General features: G+C 33.1%; 1 protein-coding gene and 1 pseudogene across 1 annotated transcript; one reads left to right on the top strand and one right to left on the bottom strand.

Moving 5' to 3' along the window:
* Positions 1-8769: 8769 nt before the first annotated feature.
* LOC130734801 (5S ribosomal RNA) lies at positions 8770-8888 on the bottom strand (annotated as a pseudogene).
* Positions 8889-16623: 7735 nt separating this feature from the next.
* On the top strand, positions 16624-17720 carry LOC130732649 (ethylene-response factor C3-like). Its single transcript, XM_057584657.1, has one exon. It carries the CDS (start codon positions 16709-16711, stop codon positions 17492-17494), a length of 786 nt encoding a protein of 261 aa, XP_057440640.1. The 5' UTR covers positions 16624-16708; the 3' UTR covers positions 17495-17720.
* Positions 17721-17953: the final 233 nt, after the last annotated feature.

Here is a 17953-nt window from a genome sequence, read left to right as displayed (position 1 = left end):
ACATTTAGAAAAGAATCTAAAGTTTTAATAGAACTTGAAAAGTAAGACATGAAACAGTAAGAGATTTTGCAACACTATAATATCAAATATCTTATTTGATAATTCACTTCAAGGTAGAAACAATGGATTTTTTTTAGAGAAAAAACAATGGGTGAAACTACAAATATATAAGTAAAAAAACTAACGATTACGAGTAAACACAATTAATTTTTTAATTTTGAAAATGTAAAAATAACGGGTATTTTATTTATTAGTTTTTTGGAATATCTAAATTTGATAATTTAAAACACTACTACTAATATCTTTTAAAGTTGCATTTCCCACATTTCACTTTCGAGTTTCCACATTTCATTGCCCACATTTCAATTAAAATAACATGATTTTCTATTGTTCCATTACCTCTCTTAAATCTCAATAGATTATACTATATAAGGAATAAAAAAAATTGGGGCCTTTAGCAATTTTGGGGCCTTAGGAAATTGCCTAATTATTTTAAAGCTTTACACGGCCCTGAGAACACACTACTAACAGGAGAAGGCTACCAAAACTAGCCAAAGAAAAACTAGCCAAAAATAAAACAAAGAAGCAGAGCAGGGTCGCGTGTCTTTATTGAAAGTGACTCCTCCTTGGCTGTTGGGTGGGTGAATTGTAAATCAAACAGACTTTAGAGCCTAAACAATTAGGGCAGGCCCAACACTGCTGTGAAACTATGAGTTGAAGAAACAAGTAGGAAGCGCAAAGGACACATGTCTATGGAGCACGTGATATATCTGCATGACACATGAGCCAACAGTCGAAGCTTATCATTCATAGTCTCAATATCCACTAACGCTCGCTGACATTTAGCAGATGCACGCACACATGATGCCGGTGAATGACCAGCCTTCACAACATTTAGCAGATGCATATACACCCCCGGTCACATATATAAGCAAAACACATATTTTAGATTCATTCATTTAATGAATGTATCTAGTCATTATTAATGGTTAGATACATTCATTAAATGAATGAATCTAAAATGTCTTTTTTGCTTATATATGTGACCGGAGGGTGTACTTATGTAGGATCTTAGGACAACTAAAAGGATTGGAATCTAGCTTACAAAACATCAATTAAGGCGATCGTTGAGGATAGTTGGTTAGAAACACACCTGACGCGAGCGAATGACCAGCTTTCACAACAAAAAAATTATCTTCTATAAAACTCGATGTCTTCAGGGCTTGTGAACTATATGGAGGACCGAGTTATGTTTAGCACGAGCGGAAGATCAACTTTACAAGACAAACTTCATCTTTCTTAAAAATTTGATGTCTTCAGGACTAGTGAACTGAATAATGAACTGTTATCAATTAAGGCGATCGTTGAGGATATTTGGTTAGAAACAAACCTGAAGCAAGCGAATTCACAACAACAAATTTATATATCTTTTATAAAACTCGATGTATTCAGAGCTTGTGGATTATATGGAGGGCCGAGTTATGTTTAGCACGAGCAAAAGATCAACTTTACAAGACAAACTTCATCAATATAAATTAAAGGGAAACGTACGATGACCAGTTACAAATTAAAGAGCGATTCATGTATCTACTTTATGATTATCCATTCAACAGTAAAATTAGGATGCGTTAAAATAAGGAAAAGGAAAGTTGTCAACATCAATATGCTTAAATTTAAATTTGTTGTTGTGTCTCACAATTTAAATTTAAGCATGAAAGAATATCAAATGTCTCTTAAAAAAGTGTGATTCTTAAAAAATGAACTTTCAAACTAGAGTTTCAAACAACTGCTTTTAAATCAATATTTAATTACTTATTTATTAGCTGCTCCAGCTTATTATGAAAATAATGTTCATGTCACTAGTTATATTTTAGATCATTTAACATTTAAACGATAATGTGTTCATTCCCTTTATCACCTTTTTAAGCTCAAAGCATGACTTCGGCTATGATGGACAAAATAATTACTTCATAAATTAAAATAACTTCTTTATGAATTGATTTTAACATACAAATTTCATACTGTAAATAGTAAATAATGTGCACTAATTAATTTAATTCTTCACATTTAATTGAAGGCTTGGTACCTGAATAACATGATATATTGTAATAGTAGTAATTGTTTGGAAGAGACTTACTAATATGATCTGATTTTTGAGTAAATGATTAATTAATTTCATGACTATCAAATATGAAAATACATTAGAGTGGCCAGAAAATGTTTACTAAATTTTGTTTTTTATAACTAAAAACGTACATTATTTGGGGGTTTTTCTGTATTTTTCTAAAATTCTCTGTGGTGGTGCGTTGTGATCCACTCATGAGTGTGGTCAATGCTAAAACTTGACTACGTTATAGGTTAAACGACAGGGTTTATGAAATATAAAATTGGAAAGTGTAGGAATCTATGGAAGAGAACCTAGAACAAGGAATGTCCAAATTCACAAAATCAATTGTGGCTGCTCAAATAAGACAAGGATTCCAGCAACGGTAATGGGAATAATTAAGGTACAAATAAATAACTATGTTGATTGTTGACACTCACATACACAATGCTTTTAATGGTTCAATTTTTTCGACTTTCGACTTGTTCATTGTACCAGTGTACTACTAATATTTAATAGTACAATTTAATTATCACCTGCTGACCTGCAGCCAACCAGCTTCTCCGATTTGCTAGCTTATATATATGTATTAATTTCCGTTACCGGATTTTATGTGTTTTAAAAAAGGAAACTTGTCATTATTTCAAACTAAGAGCATCCAATTTTTTTGGAAAGATTCAACTTGCAAGGATAAAATTGTTCTCCACAATCTAAGACACATCAGTTTAAAAATTGTTCTATGTAATAAGTAATAACTATAGCAATATTTTCTCATTGAAACTAAACGAAGGCGTTTGTTCCCGAATGATAAGTAGTACGTAAAAGTTAGGAAATGTATGGGATAAGTGGGGAGGTCCAAGAATCAATATCTGGAATGTGCAATTTATCTTTTCGATGTATAAAAAAAAACGATGACGTTTTTCATTATTTTCAGTGTTATATAGTGTATCATTTTTTTTTTGGCTAAAAAACACTTTTGACACCTGATGTTTCAAGTTTGTGCAAATTCTGCTCCTACTCTATTTTTGTCGATGTTTCTACCCCTCATGTTTTCAAACAGTGCACCGTCTACCCCCCGTCAGTCAGACGTTAAAAAACTAACGGAATGAGCTGATTTGATTTTTTTTATATTTTTTGGACCTGTCACGTGGAAATTACAAGTGAAATTGGAAAAAAATGACATGAGAGATTCAAACTCAAGACCTATAAGTAGCAAAACATGCATTTAACCAATTCAGTTACATACATAATTGATATATACATCAAGCAAATTTAATTTATATCATTTCCTTGATCATCATCAACTTCATATACTCCTCTTCATCTCTCCAATCCACTCAGGAACCTCTCTTGAAAAAGCCTGACTGGTGGAGGGGTAGACGGTGCACTGTTTGAAAACATGAGGGATAGAAACGTCGACAAAAATAGGGTAGGGGCAGAATTTGCATAAACTTAAAACATGAGGGGCCAAAAATGCTTTTTAGCCCTTTTTTTTTTAAGTTGAAAATATATATAGATAAGAAATGTTGAGAACAACCCTTCTCAACATGGGTACAGTACCTACAAAGATAAGCTCATATAGCAAAAACCTCCCAATGAACCCTCACGCACAAGAGCATGCTAAAAACCTAGTAAAACCCCATGCGATTGCTGCTCTAGAAAAGATCTCTAAAATAGTCGAAAAACGGCAACAAATACAATTGAATGAAAACAAGCCGCTCGACACCTGCAATAGAGACCAATCCAAAAAAGCAAACCAAAAACTCCAACACATAAAACCAACCTGCACGTTATAGAGCTAATATAGTGTATCATTTTAAAATTAGTTCATTGATGCACCATTTAAAATTACCATTGATTTAACTATATTATTATTTAATACTAACGGCCGAGATGCATTGTATGTTCCTGCTACTATTTTAGTCAATAGTTCAAACTTTTGCTTAGATACCCAAGTTTTGTTGAAGTTGTTTCTTTTATCTGTGTTTTTGTGTCCAACCTCTTCCCAAATAGAGACCATCATCAGACACCACAAATCCTCAACCTCGTTCATACTTAGCTGCGAGTCATCCCTATTCTTGGAATCGATGAAAACCCTCATTCCGCTATTCCATATCCTCTTCACCTTAGCAAGCCACCACGAGCTCAATCTTGAGAGGATCATGACGACATTGCCCATGAGCGCCGCTTTCTTAATGAGGAGTTCAATCTTCGACTAGGAGGATGATTGAATTTGTGCGTTGCTGCAACACCACCTTGATCTTGTATGTTCAAGCACTTAATTGGGCGGTTGTTTTTGGGTATTTTTCGTCGATGAAGGGTTATGTGAGGAGGCTGTGAAGGGAGGTCGCTAACCTGCGTGCTTTATGTACCAATACTGTTTTGCAACAAATGATTTCGACCCCTAAGATGAAATTAAAGATATTCGAATAAATGTACCGATTGTGGTCAAAAGTGTGTTAACAAGGATTCAAGAGGTATTTCTAGCTATATTACTTAAAAGAATCGACACAATACACACAATCGATTCGAATTAAGAAAATTATGCCCTTGTTGTGGAAGCATATGATTCACGCAAATTTGTTGGGAAAATAACTTAATAAGTGTTTACTGTTATAAGCACATTTTCATAAGTTAGTTTGAAAAATATATTAAAATAAGTTAAAAGTAGGTTATAGTGGCTGAATAGATAAGAATTGAGTCCCTTTTTCGCTGATAGAAGAATATGAGAATTGAGTCCCTTTTTCGCTGTGTTGGACTATATCGATATTGCAAGAAATTATGCCATTTTCAACGGAGCCAAGTTTATGAAATGACCAAGATTAGGCTAGCATGGTGGGTTTAGCAAACTTGGAGGATTGTCCATATGCAACTGGTATGATAGCAGAGAATTGACACGTTATAAGAAAACTGCAGATTTATAATCAGCCTCGTGGTGGGTGTTGGTTACCGCTGTCACTTGGCTCATTATAATTCAATGTGGACATATCTCCTAAAGGCAATCCGAGTCCAAGTGATATAGGCGGTGTGTTAAGAAACATGAAGGGTTCGTGCTCGGTTGCTTCTCTAAATCGGTGGGCATATATTGGGCATATGAGGCAAAGGTTCTAACCATATTAAACGTCATGCTCTTCTACACAGAACTTCACTATAAGGATGTCTATATTGAGAGCGCGTGATTTTGCGTTAGCGGTTGGTTGGGAAAATGAAAGTAAGTATAGACTCGGGAAATTACAGAATTTTCTTAATCAAATGGGTGCTCTCCGTTCTGAAATCATTAAATGATTTTGCTGACCAACTTGCTAAACAAGTGTGTGGTAGGCAAAATCAACTTAGGGCAAACATTGTGTAATTTTTTCCTAAATGAGAGGGATGTTCTCATTATCTTTATTTATTAATAACCGGTTTCTATTGTTCAAAAAAAAGTGGATTATAGAGACATGTAAGTTCTTTTTCATAAGCTATTATAAACAATTTATGAAAATAAGTTCATAATTTATAAATAAGGTCATAAGCTATTTACATAACTTATTAACACTTACATAAACGTTAATGCTATAAAATCCTCCAAACAGGTTGTTCTTACACAGACGTCACACTCCAAGTGTTCCTAATTACACGGACCTCACACTCTAAGATCTAGGGTTTGAAGTTGTAAACGCATAGAATGAAATTTACATGTCTTATTAAATGAGAGGTTTAGCCTTTTTATAGTGAGGCTAAACCCCAAGTTTATTACATTTGAGCATCGCTATGGTTAATGGGCCTTTTATCGGGGCTAACCCAACTTACTATGGTTTCATCAGGGTGGATTCACCTAAGACGTCGGTCCCTTCCTGTGTAGGTCGAGTCGCCCGGTTCACAACAAGATCGGTCCACATGCCCGCAAGACGTCGAGCCTGAAACTTAAGGACGAAGCGCATCTTAAACTTGACTCACCCAACCTTGTGCTGCGACATCTTCATTAATTCGAATGTGAGTCAGCTAGCGGCTCTGTAGCCTTTACCTGTCTACAGGTCTAAGGCTTACTAAGTGGAGTGTGATTAGTTTCATTGTAGAATCCAAATTGGTAGCTTATTTTACACTAGTACTAGTAGTTTGTTGGTTAGGAAGGAGTTAAGTTACCTGCCCTGATACGTCACATCTTTTTTGTAATTATCTTGGTGCATTAATTACAACGAGTCGGCATGTCGATCCACCATCACTCACGCACGGCATTCACCATAACCTACATGGCTTCATTATTGTGCCGCCCCTCAATATCTATTATATGATGCCACCAAATCTATTTATTTTGTCTTTTTCATTTATATTTTGAAACTTCTTCCGCATATAATTTGTTGATATCCGGTAGTAGTATTTGAACTATGCATATCAAATCTAATTTATTCTCTAATACTCTCTCCGTCCCCATTTATAAGTTATTTTTACTTAATTCTCTAGGATTAATAAAAATGATTGCTAGCAATAAATTGGTAAAAAAATTAGCAATTTTCCTAGATTGCCCATGAGTTTCTCTCTCCAAATTAATATTTTTTTTCAAAATCACACTATCTCTTTCATATTAAATATGAGGATAACCTTGGAAAAATGTATTAAATGCTTCATTGATATTATAAAGTGACTAATATTTTGGGACAAGAAAAACTCACAAAAAATAACTTATAAATGAAGACGTAGGGAGTATTTTACAAGAAAATATGCTACTTTTGGCTTTTATTTTCTTTACTACTAACAGAGGCGGTACTACCTTGAGGCAGGGAGTGGCCAAGGCCCCCACCCCCCCAAACTTTTGTAGTATAGGTGCACTGGTCACTAGATCATATCATATGTTGGCAGTTGGCACCTTGGAGTAGATGGAGTCGCATGCTGAGGTGTTGATGTTTAGATATGGAAGAAATATTCGATGGGGAGGTTTAAGTGGTGGGCATCATTTATTTAAATAATATATAAGATGTTGGGTAGTTTTTTGGCTTGGTAATATCTATATCTATATCTATATCTATGAGTTAAGCGATATTTTTATCATCATATGAAGGAGAATGATGTTATATATTTTGAATATATCTTAATCACACTTACACAATGGGATATAAAATGATGAGATAAGTTAAAGTAAAAGAAGAGAAAATAAGAATAAAAAATAAGTGAAAATAAGATGAAAAAAAGTTGACTTCAGTTCTGTAATTATCCTTACTAAGATAATATGTTCACCAATTAGCACTTCTATTATGGATATTGTTTTGATAAAAAAAATCACATCAGTTACACCTACATCCAATGTGAGATAGGAATATGAGGGAGATACATCAATTATCCTTATAATTGATTATATTTTTGTGTTATTATTAACATGTATATTCGCCCCTCCAAATTTTTAGATCTAGTTCCGCCACTGACTACTAATAGAATGTAGATGTGATTAAGGTAGCGGTGAACGATTTTATCCATGAGTAAGTGTTTGAGGACTAACTCTCAGCACATATAAATAAATAATAACTTATCAATCATCGACTTTTATCACTTAGTATGTTGATTGTAGAGTGAAATATTAATCTCACGGTTATTAATTGTGTGAATAAGTTTAGAAAAAAAAAAGTATATACAACACTTATTATTTTCTACATGATATTTCAATTATTAGTTTAACTAACAAGATTCTCATTGAAGATCCTTTAATTAATAAGGGTGTTTACTTTTCAATCTTAATATGTGGTACACGAATTAGCTATGAGATGTCCCTATTTTGCTAGCTAATTTGCGGATCGGAGCGCCATCTTTTATATTAGGATCCCAAACAAAATTAACAAACATTATTACAGGTTGTTCAAATCATCATGGATTTATTTTGAGTAAAATCAATGTAACTTAGTGGTTAAATACTATTTAATGAATCATCGAAAAAAAAAAAATACTATTTAATATGTGTTTTAGAAAATTTTATCTCATGATAACAATATTAAAATATTATTACTTAAAAAAAAACTATTAAAATATTATTAAATCACGTAGGACTAGAATGATTTTGGTGGAGTCTGAAACTTCTAGGTGTTCGGACCGGAGAGGCGGAGGTCGACCTAGAAAAATGCACAGAAAGAGAGAGGTCAGCCCACGAAGAAGAAGAAGAAGAATGATCTTCCAGCCTTAATAGTAGAAGATAGTGACATGCCGGTTGTGGTAGAGTCTCTGGTAAATGTTAAGGATCGTGAGATACCGTCTCTAGAAAATTATGCTTGCGTTTGTGAGAGGGCACGAGGCATGCTGGAGACAGAGAAATTTTGTGGAGTTTTGTTTTTCGGTATTGACGAGATGACTCTTCAAGTTTGTTTAAAGCATCTCAAAGCTACTCATCCAAAGAAGTATGGAGAGTCTAGGAGTATGCGTTGGTTTCAATTTTCGTTCTTTGCGGTTTTTGTGTATGTTGTAGGTTTGTGTGTTTGTGTTGCTTTCGTTTGCTTCGCGTTATATTAAATCCATTGTCAAGATGATCCATATTTCAACTCTTTAATCCTTACGCATTCAATAAACTTTTGTTTTTGGAAAAAGAGAGACTAGACTGATTTTGCTCGAATACCTTAATTGATTTAGATAACTCATTACTACACAATTATGAATCAATGATTCTAAAAATATTATCTAGCAATATCTTGATGCTATTTTAAAAGGGGACACAACACGAGGACTTCCCAGAAGGTCACTCATCATAGTACTACTCTCGTCCAAGCGTACTTAAATGTAGAGTTCTGATGAGATCCGATGCATTATTGCTGGTATGATCTCATCCACTATCTAGTAATATTGAAAATGTGTCATGCATGACTGTTATATGAAGGATATGAACTTATAATAAAAACATAAATTGAATGCACATGTATGTCATAAAAATTATCAAATTTTAATAAAATCTTAGTAAAAAATCTTATAAACTACACTTGTTATTAAACGTGCATTTCCTGCATCATTTTTTTTATAGACAAATAAATGCATTATTGGAAGTAAACACTGGTATTTGAAGGTACATACCAACATGAAAAAGAGATTGTCCTTTAATCTTATTTAATTTGTTTTTCTATAACTAGAACTGTATTCATTTCTAGCAAAGGGGTGCTAGCCCTTATTTGTTGTCATTATAAAGCATAATGATAAAGGTAATTGCCTTCTTTGATTCTAATTCAGATATTGTGATGAATTGGAAGTTATTTTCAAGAATAGGTGACATTGAATCAGGCTTAACAAAGGATGTTAGTTGGATGTATATAACCTAATAACATGTATTCATACTTTTATGAAATTTTAAAATACTCAAATGCAAGAAATTATGTAATTGCTTATAAAGATTATGAACAAGAAAATAATATTGATATTAATCCCAGACTATTCGGTTTTGAATATCTTAATTATCACGATATCATTCACAATTAATTTTCACTATCGTTTGACATGTGTATTTGACTTATTAGTTGATAATAATGGTTAAAAAAAAATTTGGATTTATCTTATCTCAATTTAATTATAAATGAGAATGTATGATGTAGGGAAACTTAAAATTGTAATAACCGGATTTTGAGGCTAAATTTATTAAGTTTCTAAAAAAAAAAAATTGAAATCAATTATTTTGTAATTGTATATCCATTTGTATTAATTTGTTATGAACATTTTAGAACATCATCATTTTTAAAATTTGAAATATTTATGACATAAAATAACATTTTAAAATATTTGTGATCATCTAATATTAAAAGTAAAAAATATGCATAAAATTATATATGACAAGTTCTTAGATATAAATTTATAATATGAGAAAAGATCGTAAAGTCAAACCAGAGAAAGACTTTGAGGCGTCACCTAAACTAGTTGTCATTTTTACGTTTTAAAACTAAATTATAGTATCATATTTTGATGGTGTTCCTTAAACAAAGCCTGGTTAATATACTAATTGAGAAGTTAGGGGTTATTTATCAAATAACGATTTAGTTCAATATAATTGTGTGTTACGGTACCATCTTTGATATACATCCTTATGGACTCCTTTAATTCACTAATTGACAGCTCAATAACTCATTTGCCAATGAAGAACCCATATGTTATCATCCGTACGTAGATGTTTTCTTCTACATGCATATCATCCACACAAACTTTTATTCTCTATCCATGGGCTTAAATATGTCTTAGGTCCTTTACTTTGTAAAGAATTAAATTGGGTCCTTGAATTTTTAATATTTGGCAATCGATTCTTGAGAAACATTTTTAAATCAAATTAAGTCCAACTACTTACGTGTCATCAATTTTAGTCGGTCAATAGTTCTTCTGGCTAGCCTAGTCACCAGAGAGGTGACCACGTAGTATTTTAGCATCAATCTCGGTCTCTCTGAACTATTTTAATCACTTTTAGTCCTCCTCTTCCACCTTTTTCTTCATCCTTATCCTCCTTATTCATCTTCCTCCATAACTCAAATCCAGTAACCTAAAAATTCATACAACCCAAACCAAAATAAAAAGGTTTATGGGTAAAGAAAATGTCAATCTTCATTCGTGCTTTCTACCAGTCTCTCACATAAACCATATTTGGGTAAAAAATTAAAAAAATAAGTTGTTGGGTTATGTACCATCTCTCAATCTCTCACAGAGGCAATTTCAATCTTCCTTCGTGCTTTCCACCACAAACCCCTCTCCTTTACTTCCAAAGAAAATCATAAAATACCACAGACAGCTGAGCCACCCCCTTCCCCCACTTTCGAACCTATACTTTTAAACAAGCAAAGCCTTCCAACCCTAAGGTAACACGCATGAAAACTGCAAAGGGAGGAAGAAATATGTGAAAGGGCAATAAAAGCGGCTTGGTGAAATTTCACGAAGGAAGCCAGAGGAGCGGTCGATCTCGACGATAATGACAGGCCTCAAGAGCGAATCCTAAAACTCTTGTTGGTGAGCTTAGTTTATGGGTCTTGCTTGTTCAATCAAATCCCTAGGAAAAATAAAGGGAGATGAGAGTATCTGATTACTGCATGGTGGTCCGAATTCTTGGGCTTGGACGATTGAGATAGGTTATGGTGGAGGTGGAGGTGAAGGTTGTGTCTCACTCTTCCTATGGCCCTCTTTACCTACTGAACCTTCTTCTTTGGTACAACATCACCATTTTTTCTAGATCAGAAAGATCCTTCACCTCCCCCCTTCTCCATTCTCCCTAACCTCCTTCTCTCCCCCAACAAACCAAACTCGAGTAACTGATAAAGGTTTTTCCTTAATTGTACTACTTTTGGCTTAAACATTATTTACAATTCAATCATAGCAAAGTAGATATGAGTTTGTCGTCTTCAAGGATTATGTGAATATTGTTTCCACCAACTAAATATTGATATGTGCAGAAATCAAAACATCAAGAAGAAAACCACCTAGCTAAATATTACATCTAATTCCAACAAAAGAAAGTTATAAATCCACTTACAAGAGAAGAATTAAGATGACAATGATGGTTCGTGACGCTCGTCGATTATTCCGAGGTCGATAGAAGGTCAAGGTCCAAATTTCCCAAGCTTTTCTCTCAATTTCTCTCATAAGATATCAAAAGAAGTCTAAGAAGTTCCTTTCTTTTGATCTATTCGTCATTTTCAAAAGAAATCTGGTGATAGTTTAGCTTAAGCAAGCATAATTTTGCTTAAGACAAAAGATTACATCAAGACCGTGTAACTTGTTTGACTTAACACAACCACATCTGGCTTACACCAAATTGCAATCATAGTCTCTCTGCCACTTTTTGGCTTAAACCAACCATACTTTGCCTTAACCTAGACTTCCTCAAAATTTTATAATCTTCGCTGCCTTAATCTAACTTGAGCTAGAAATACTTGTCTTAAGCTAGATTCATCAATTTTTGGCATTGTGGTTTCTCTTTTGCTTGGATCCTTTTGAATTTTATCCTACTTTTGGTTTACAAATTGTTTTGGGGACTAGGTGGGTGTTTAGATCGGCTGAGAAACCAACGTAACGATTCTCTAATCAAGCGATCATTTGAGGAAGGGTTTCTACTCATCAATGCAGGTTCGAAGGCACTTCAAAATGCTCTTAGTGGTCGTTGTTAAATAGTTTGTATCGAAAGTATGGCTATTAACTCAGGTAAGACGAAAATGGATAAAAAAATGCTTAAATCGGTTGAAAGTAAATGACATAAAGCTGAATAAATTAAGTAGTGAAAGGGTAAAAGGCTGAAAGACTGTAAATGAAACTTAAAGGATGAAATGTAAAGGCATTGAAATTTAAAGGAAAAGATAAATGAGGGCAATTTGTAGTTTGATTGATTGATGAGTTGTGTGTTTATAAATGAACCTCAAACTACTATTTATAGAGACAAATCACACCTATTTACAATAATTATTTGTCTTCCATGAAGTTCATCACATCTCTAGCCACTAAGCACTTATACAACCACTTAGGATCATGACATCGTCCCACAACCTACAAAGATCGTCATATCAACTAGTGAGTTTCCCTTCTCAAATTGATTGATTGGCTCTACTACCTCTATTTCACATGAAGTTCATATATATGTAGCAAGTGAATTCAGTATGACTTTATCTTCAAGTATTGGACGGAAATTTCACTTAGAGATTAATTAGTTCTAGCGAAATTCCAAAAATCCATGTAGAATATTCCCTCCTTAAAGGTAAGGATTTGTTGTTATCAACAAAAATTGCATTATCTCTTTTAGCACGTGTTTTATCTGAGAATTTCACTCAAGTAACGAATTGGGCTAACAACCTTCCACACTTGATGGCCCAAACTAGCTAACGATTAGGTGACAGTCGATCCAGATCGGCTAACGACTGACTAGAAGATGATTCAGATCGGCTAACGATTGACTGATAGTCGATGCAAATTGGCTAACGACTGACTAGCAGTCAATCCATCAACTAACAATTGGCTCAACTGTCATATTCAGACAATTGAAATCAGCTAATCAACAGTCGCCGCATTTAGCCGAATATTCCCTACTTTTGGGTGCCAATACCTACACTCGAAAACAAAGGATTTAATACTTATAACTAACATATTTAACATAGTATATATGTGAAACTAACTACTTACTATTCTAACCTATTTGGGATGATTTGAGAGATATTTTCACATTTAGAACAAATTAGTATCGAAAATTAGGTAAATCTATGTTCGAGTCGGATAGAATCACTATGAAAGGAAAACCCCTACTAATGTAGCTGCATTTACAATGACTAATCATTTTTAACTAGAGGGTATGGTCCCTCATTTAATTTAATTGTACAATTTTAGTCCTCTTTAATTTGCAAACACTTTTTTATTCCAGACCATCTCGATATAGTTAAAGGGTTTGGTTCTTAAAAATGGTGACCATATTAGAAAGATCAAACACATGCAGGATCACGACTAGGTAGATAGTTAAATATATTTCTGTCCTTTTAAACTAGAGGATTTAATTTGGTCCCTCATTTAATTTAATTTGTAATTTTAGTCCTCCTAGAAACTCTTCTTTATTTTCAGGCAGTCTCTACATACATAGTTATTGCCGGTAGAAGATGCTATGTATTCAACAAAGGCTTCTCATCTTAATTCCTCTTGACTTTGAATTTTGAAAAGAAGTCAAGACGATCTGATGGACCAACGGGATTTATTAATTGATATTAAAAATATTAAATTAATAACTACTTATCTTGAAAAGTGTCACATAGTATATGCTTCTAGATGAGACAGGTAACAGAGATACATGTACCTGCTTAGTTTGTCGCTATAAAGCACGAGGCGTCTAGACCCTACAAGGATATAATAATTGTTGTAATATAATTGTTGTTCAATTAACATGCAAGTTGCCATGCAAGTTGATGATATACTATATGGCCAATAAAAGTTTAATAATTCAAAGCTGTGTTACCTGCATTCTCTTCATAATCTCTAATATAATTATAGCTTCTTTTTTTTGAAATGTAATATAATTATAGCTGTAACACTGTTTACGTTGAGTTATCAGCAGTTGTTAATTTCACTCCTGCGTAAGACGAATAAAGTAATAATAATATTAAAACTTAGTATAGTATAATCTTTCATTTCGTACGTCAACTAAATTCATTCTGCTATGACAATTAAATTCACTTCATCTAAAATGACGTTTCTTGATAGGCTTGAAAAAAAAGAGATTAAATTTCCACATAGATAAATTAACTGGTGCGCGTATATGCATTCATTTTTCATAAGCCAAAGAATATTTGTACAAAGATGAGTACCCAGATACCCGAACCCTTAAACATACCAAAGAAACATATATTTATATTTGGGGCGGTCACGGTGACCATTAAAGGCGTCAGCCCAACACTAAATGAAGTTTAAAGTAAATTTTAAAGTGAGTTTTTTTACCTAAAAAATTATTTAGTAAAATATATGTTGGAGGCCTTTTTGACTTGATAAAAAAAATTTGGGGGTTCTTTTTACTTAGTAAAAAATAAATTTTTTTTTAGCCTAAAACACTTGCTTAGGTGGCTTTACCCTTGGGCTATCCCTGCCTGATCTTACCCACTTATTAAAAAAGTCAGGTTTAAATATTATAAAAAGTATATAATTAACTACTCTCTCTGTTTCAATATAAGTGTCCACTTAGAAAAAATGCACACATATTAAGAAATGCAATTAATTTTGTTAACTTTTTAAAACATATCATTTGTTTTCCTATTTTGCCCTTTACAATGTACTTTTATATCTCATCATTTATTTATCTCATAGGGGACAGTTATTGTGTATATCTCATAGGGGGCAATTTTTACATATAATTCAAATAGAATTCCAATGCATTATATGTAAAAACATCAATTAATATTCTATTGGAATTCTAAGTAGACAGTTGTTGTGAAACAAATATTTTTTCTCTAAGTAGACAATTATTATGAAACAGATGGATGGAGTATAAAGGTTGAGCTCAAGCTATAAAAAAACATTTTAGTCAAATAAGCCGATCTATTTACATAACATTATTTTTAATAATGATATAAATAAATGGAAATTAAATGATATATATATATAAATAAAAGTCTATTAGTTTACTGACCTATAAATACGTTGGCCTAGATAACCTTTTTAGGAGGACATTTTTTTATTAAATAAGCTTGTAGGTCAGGTTGAGCCGTCTAAAATGACATGTCAGGCCTTAAATTTTCACCTACGACAAAGCCACATGTTAAGTTTTGGGCCACAAAATAGGAATGAAAAACAGGCTTCGTCTTTGCAAAATCTGACCTTACCTATTTCAACCCTCATATGGACAACATTCAATTTTCTGTAAATTTTTCTACGAAACAAACTTTTTATAAAAATTTAAACATTTAAAAATTATATATTTTAAAGAAAATTCACAAGGAAAGCTTATATGAAATTCATAAGAATTTGTTTTCATACAAAAGTTCGGTCAAATTACTAATGACCTAGCTATTTTTAAACTAAGACCTAATTACAGACGGATCTGGCTATAAGCAGCAACTAAGGTGTCAATAATTTTATTTTATTTTGTTGTTGTTACGTTTTTTTAATAGCCAAATGTTAGTTGTTAGTAAATTAGTACAAATTATCCTTCCCTCGTCAGGGTTCGAACCCTGGCCACAGAATTGACTATTGGTATTTTAGTTTGAAATTTTTCGCTACTATCTCCGATCAACCGTCAATAATTTGAAATTATTAAAATGTATGTATTTTTTTATTTTATTTTATAGAAAAATGTTATTTGTTGGTAAATTAGTACAAATTTTTTCTGATTAGAATTCAAATCCTGATTAAAATATATATATGATTAGAAATTATCTGAATGTATGGTTAATTTGCCATGGACCGGGGCAACTTATTCTGTAAATTAACCTCGAATAGACTCTTCCAAAATGAGGTTACAAATTGTTGAGTTGTTTAAAAAATCAGAATTGTTGATGCATTAACAGTGTAAAGTTTTTGTATACTAGCAACCAATTAGATTTTAAAAATTTGTCATGTAAGTAAATTTAATTAAAAGAAATCATATTTTCCAACAAAATCTGAATAGTTCACGGTATAAAAAAAATTTATAATATCGGTACATCAAACATTTCTCTACCCAATATTAACACCATTACTTAACTAGAACTTCACTCATAAAATTACCATGACTCTATGGATTATGGACATTTTCAACCTATATGATGTTGGGAGTTGCCCACGTGGCTAGCTTTTTTGTTTGACACTTTGACTCACGTGCCTCAATAAACAAATGTAATTACTGTTTTTTTCATACAGGTGAGAAGGATCTACTACTTTATAATTTAGGCGCCAGGTCCATTTTTTAATACAAGCTGGTGAATAAAAATATTCCTCCTTTGCCCAATAATATCTACCTTTATTATATCACCACAATTAATATATTAACATTTTAATTCGAATTATTTTATCCATTAATCTTTTTGGTCGTTTTCTCACCTTCTACTTTTCAATTGGTATATAAATGAGAGAACCAACCACCTTAGATCTTCATTCAAATTAAACTTCCAAAGCAGAGTTCTAGAATCACAGAAAAAAGCAAATTAACATTTGGCTCACCCATAAAATCAAAAAAATTGTGAGCATTTTGAGATGGATTTTGATTCTCTTCTCTTCCAAAACCAAGATTTTCAATTCTTCCCTGAAAATCCTCAACTTTTCTCCTGGGAAGACAACAACAACAACAGCAACATTTTCTTCAATGATTTCACCACTCTTCTTCCCTTCAACAATTTCAGTGAGAACTCACAATCACAATCACAATCACAAACCAAGGAAACATCATCATCCTCTGACTCAATCTCAAACTCAAACTCTAACTCCAACTCTTCAGGATCTGTCTTTAGCTTTGAATCACAATCAGAAGTTTCCTCCCCCAGCAAAACTTGTGCTCCACCAGTGAGAGAAACTTATCAAGCATCATCATCACCTTCACCGCCGCCACCATCAGTTCCTAGTAAGAGGGTGTACAGAGGAGTGAGGACAAGGCCATGGGGGAAATTTGCAGCAGAGATTAGAGATTCAACAAGAAACGGTGTTCGAGTGTGGATTGGAACATTTGACACAGCTGAAGCAGCAGCTTTGGCTTATGACCAAGCAGCATTTTCAACAAGGGGTTCCCTTGCAGTGCTGAATTTCCCAGAGGAAGTTGTGAGAGAGTCAATGAAAGACATGGCTACTAAGCCTTGGGAAAAGGGAACTTCCCCTGTTTTGGCACTCAAGAGAAAGCATGCTATGAGAACAAAGAACAGTGTAAAGCCTTGTAAGAAGAAAATCAAAGGTGAGAAGGTAGAGATGATCAATGCTTGCCAAAATGTGCTGGTTTTGGAGGATTTGGGTGCTGATTATCTTGAGCAGCTTCTGAGCCTGACATCGTAGCGTTTTTGTTCTGTTTTCTAGTTTTTTTTTTCTGGTTTTTTTGTAATTGTTCATCATCAAACTTGAAGGTTAGAATTGATTCTTTCATGACTGGATCAAATGTACTATTCGGATATCCTCCTAGCTTGTTCATCATCTCCAGCCCTTAATGACTTTTTCCTCTATCTTGTTCTGAAAAGGAAAAGAAAATTGTATAAAAATGGCTTGAAGATAGTTTTTTTTTTCACCATTCATGTAGTAGTATGTTGGTAAAGGGTTGTTTATCTTGGGTTTTTTACAGAGTAAATTAAGGAAAGTTATCTTATGGGTTGTTTACCCATCGGATTATAACCTCATCTTACATTGTGCAATGAAATTATGTATAAAAATACAAATAAAAAATGTGTGGAAATTCTAATCCAATTATTCTAAACTTTATTGATTCATTTAGGATGAAGTTAAATAACCCAATGAGGTAAA

This window comes from Lotus japonicus, chromosome 1 (genome assembly GCF_012489685.1).
Source record: "Lotus japonicus ecotype B-129 chromosome 1, LjGifu_v1.2".
Classification (NCBI taxonomy): domain Eukaryota; kingdom Viridiplantae; phylum Streptophyta; class Magnoliopsida; order Fabales; family Fabaceae; genus Lotus; species Lotus japonicus.
This window is presented reverse-complemented; position numbering and strand designations above follow the sequence as displayed.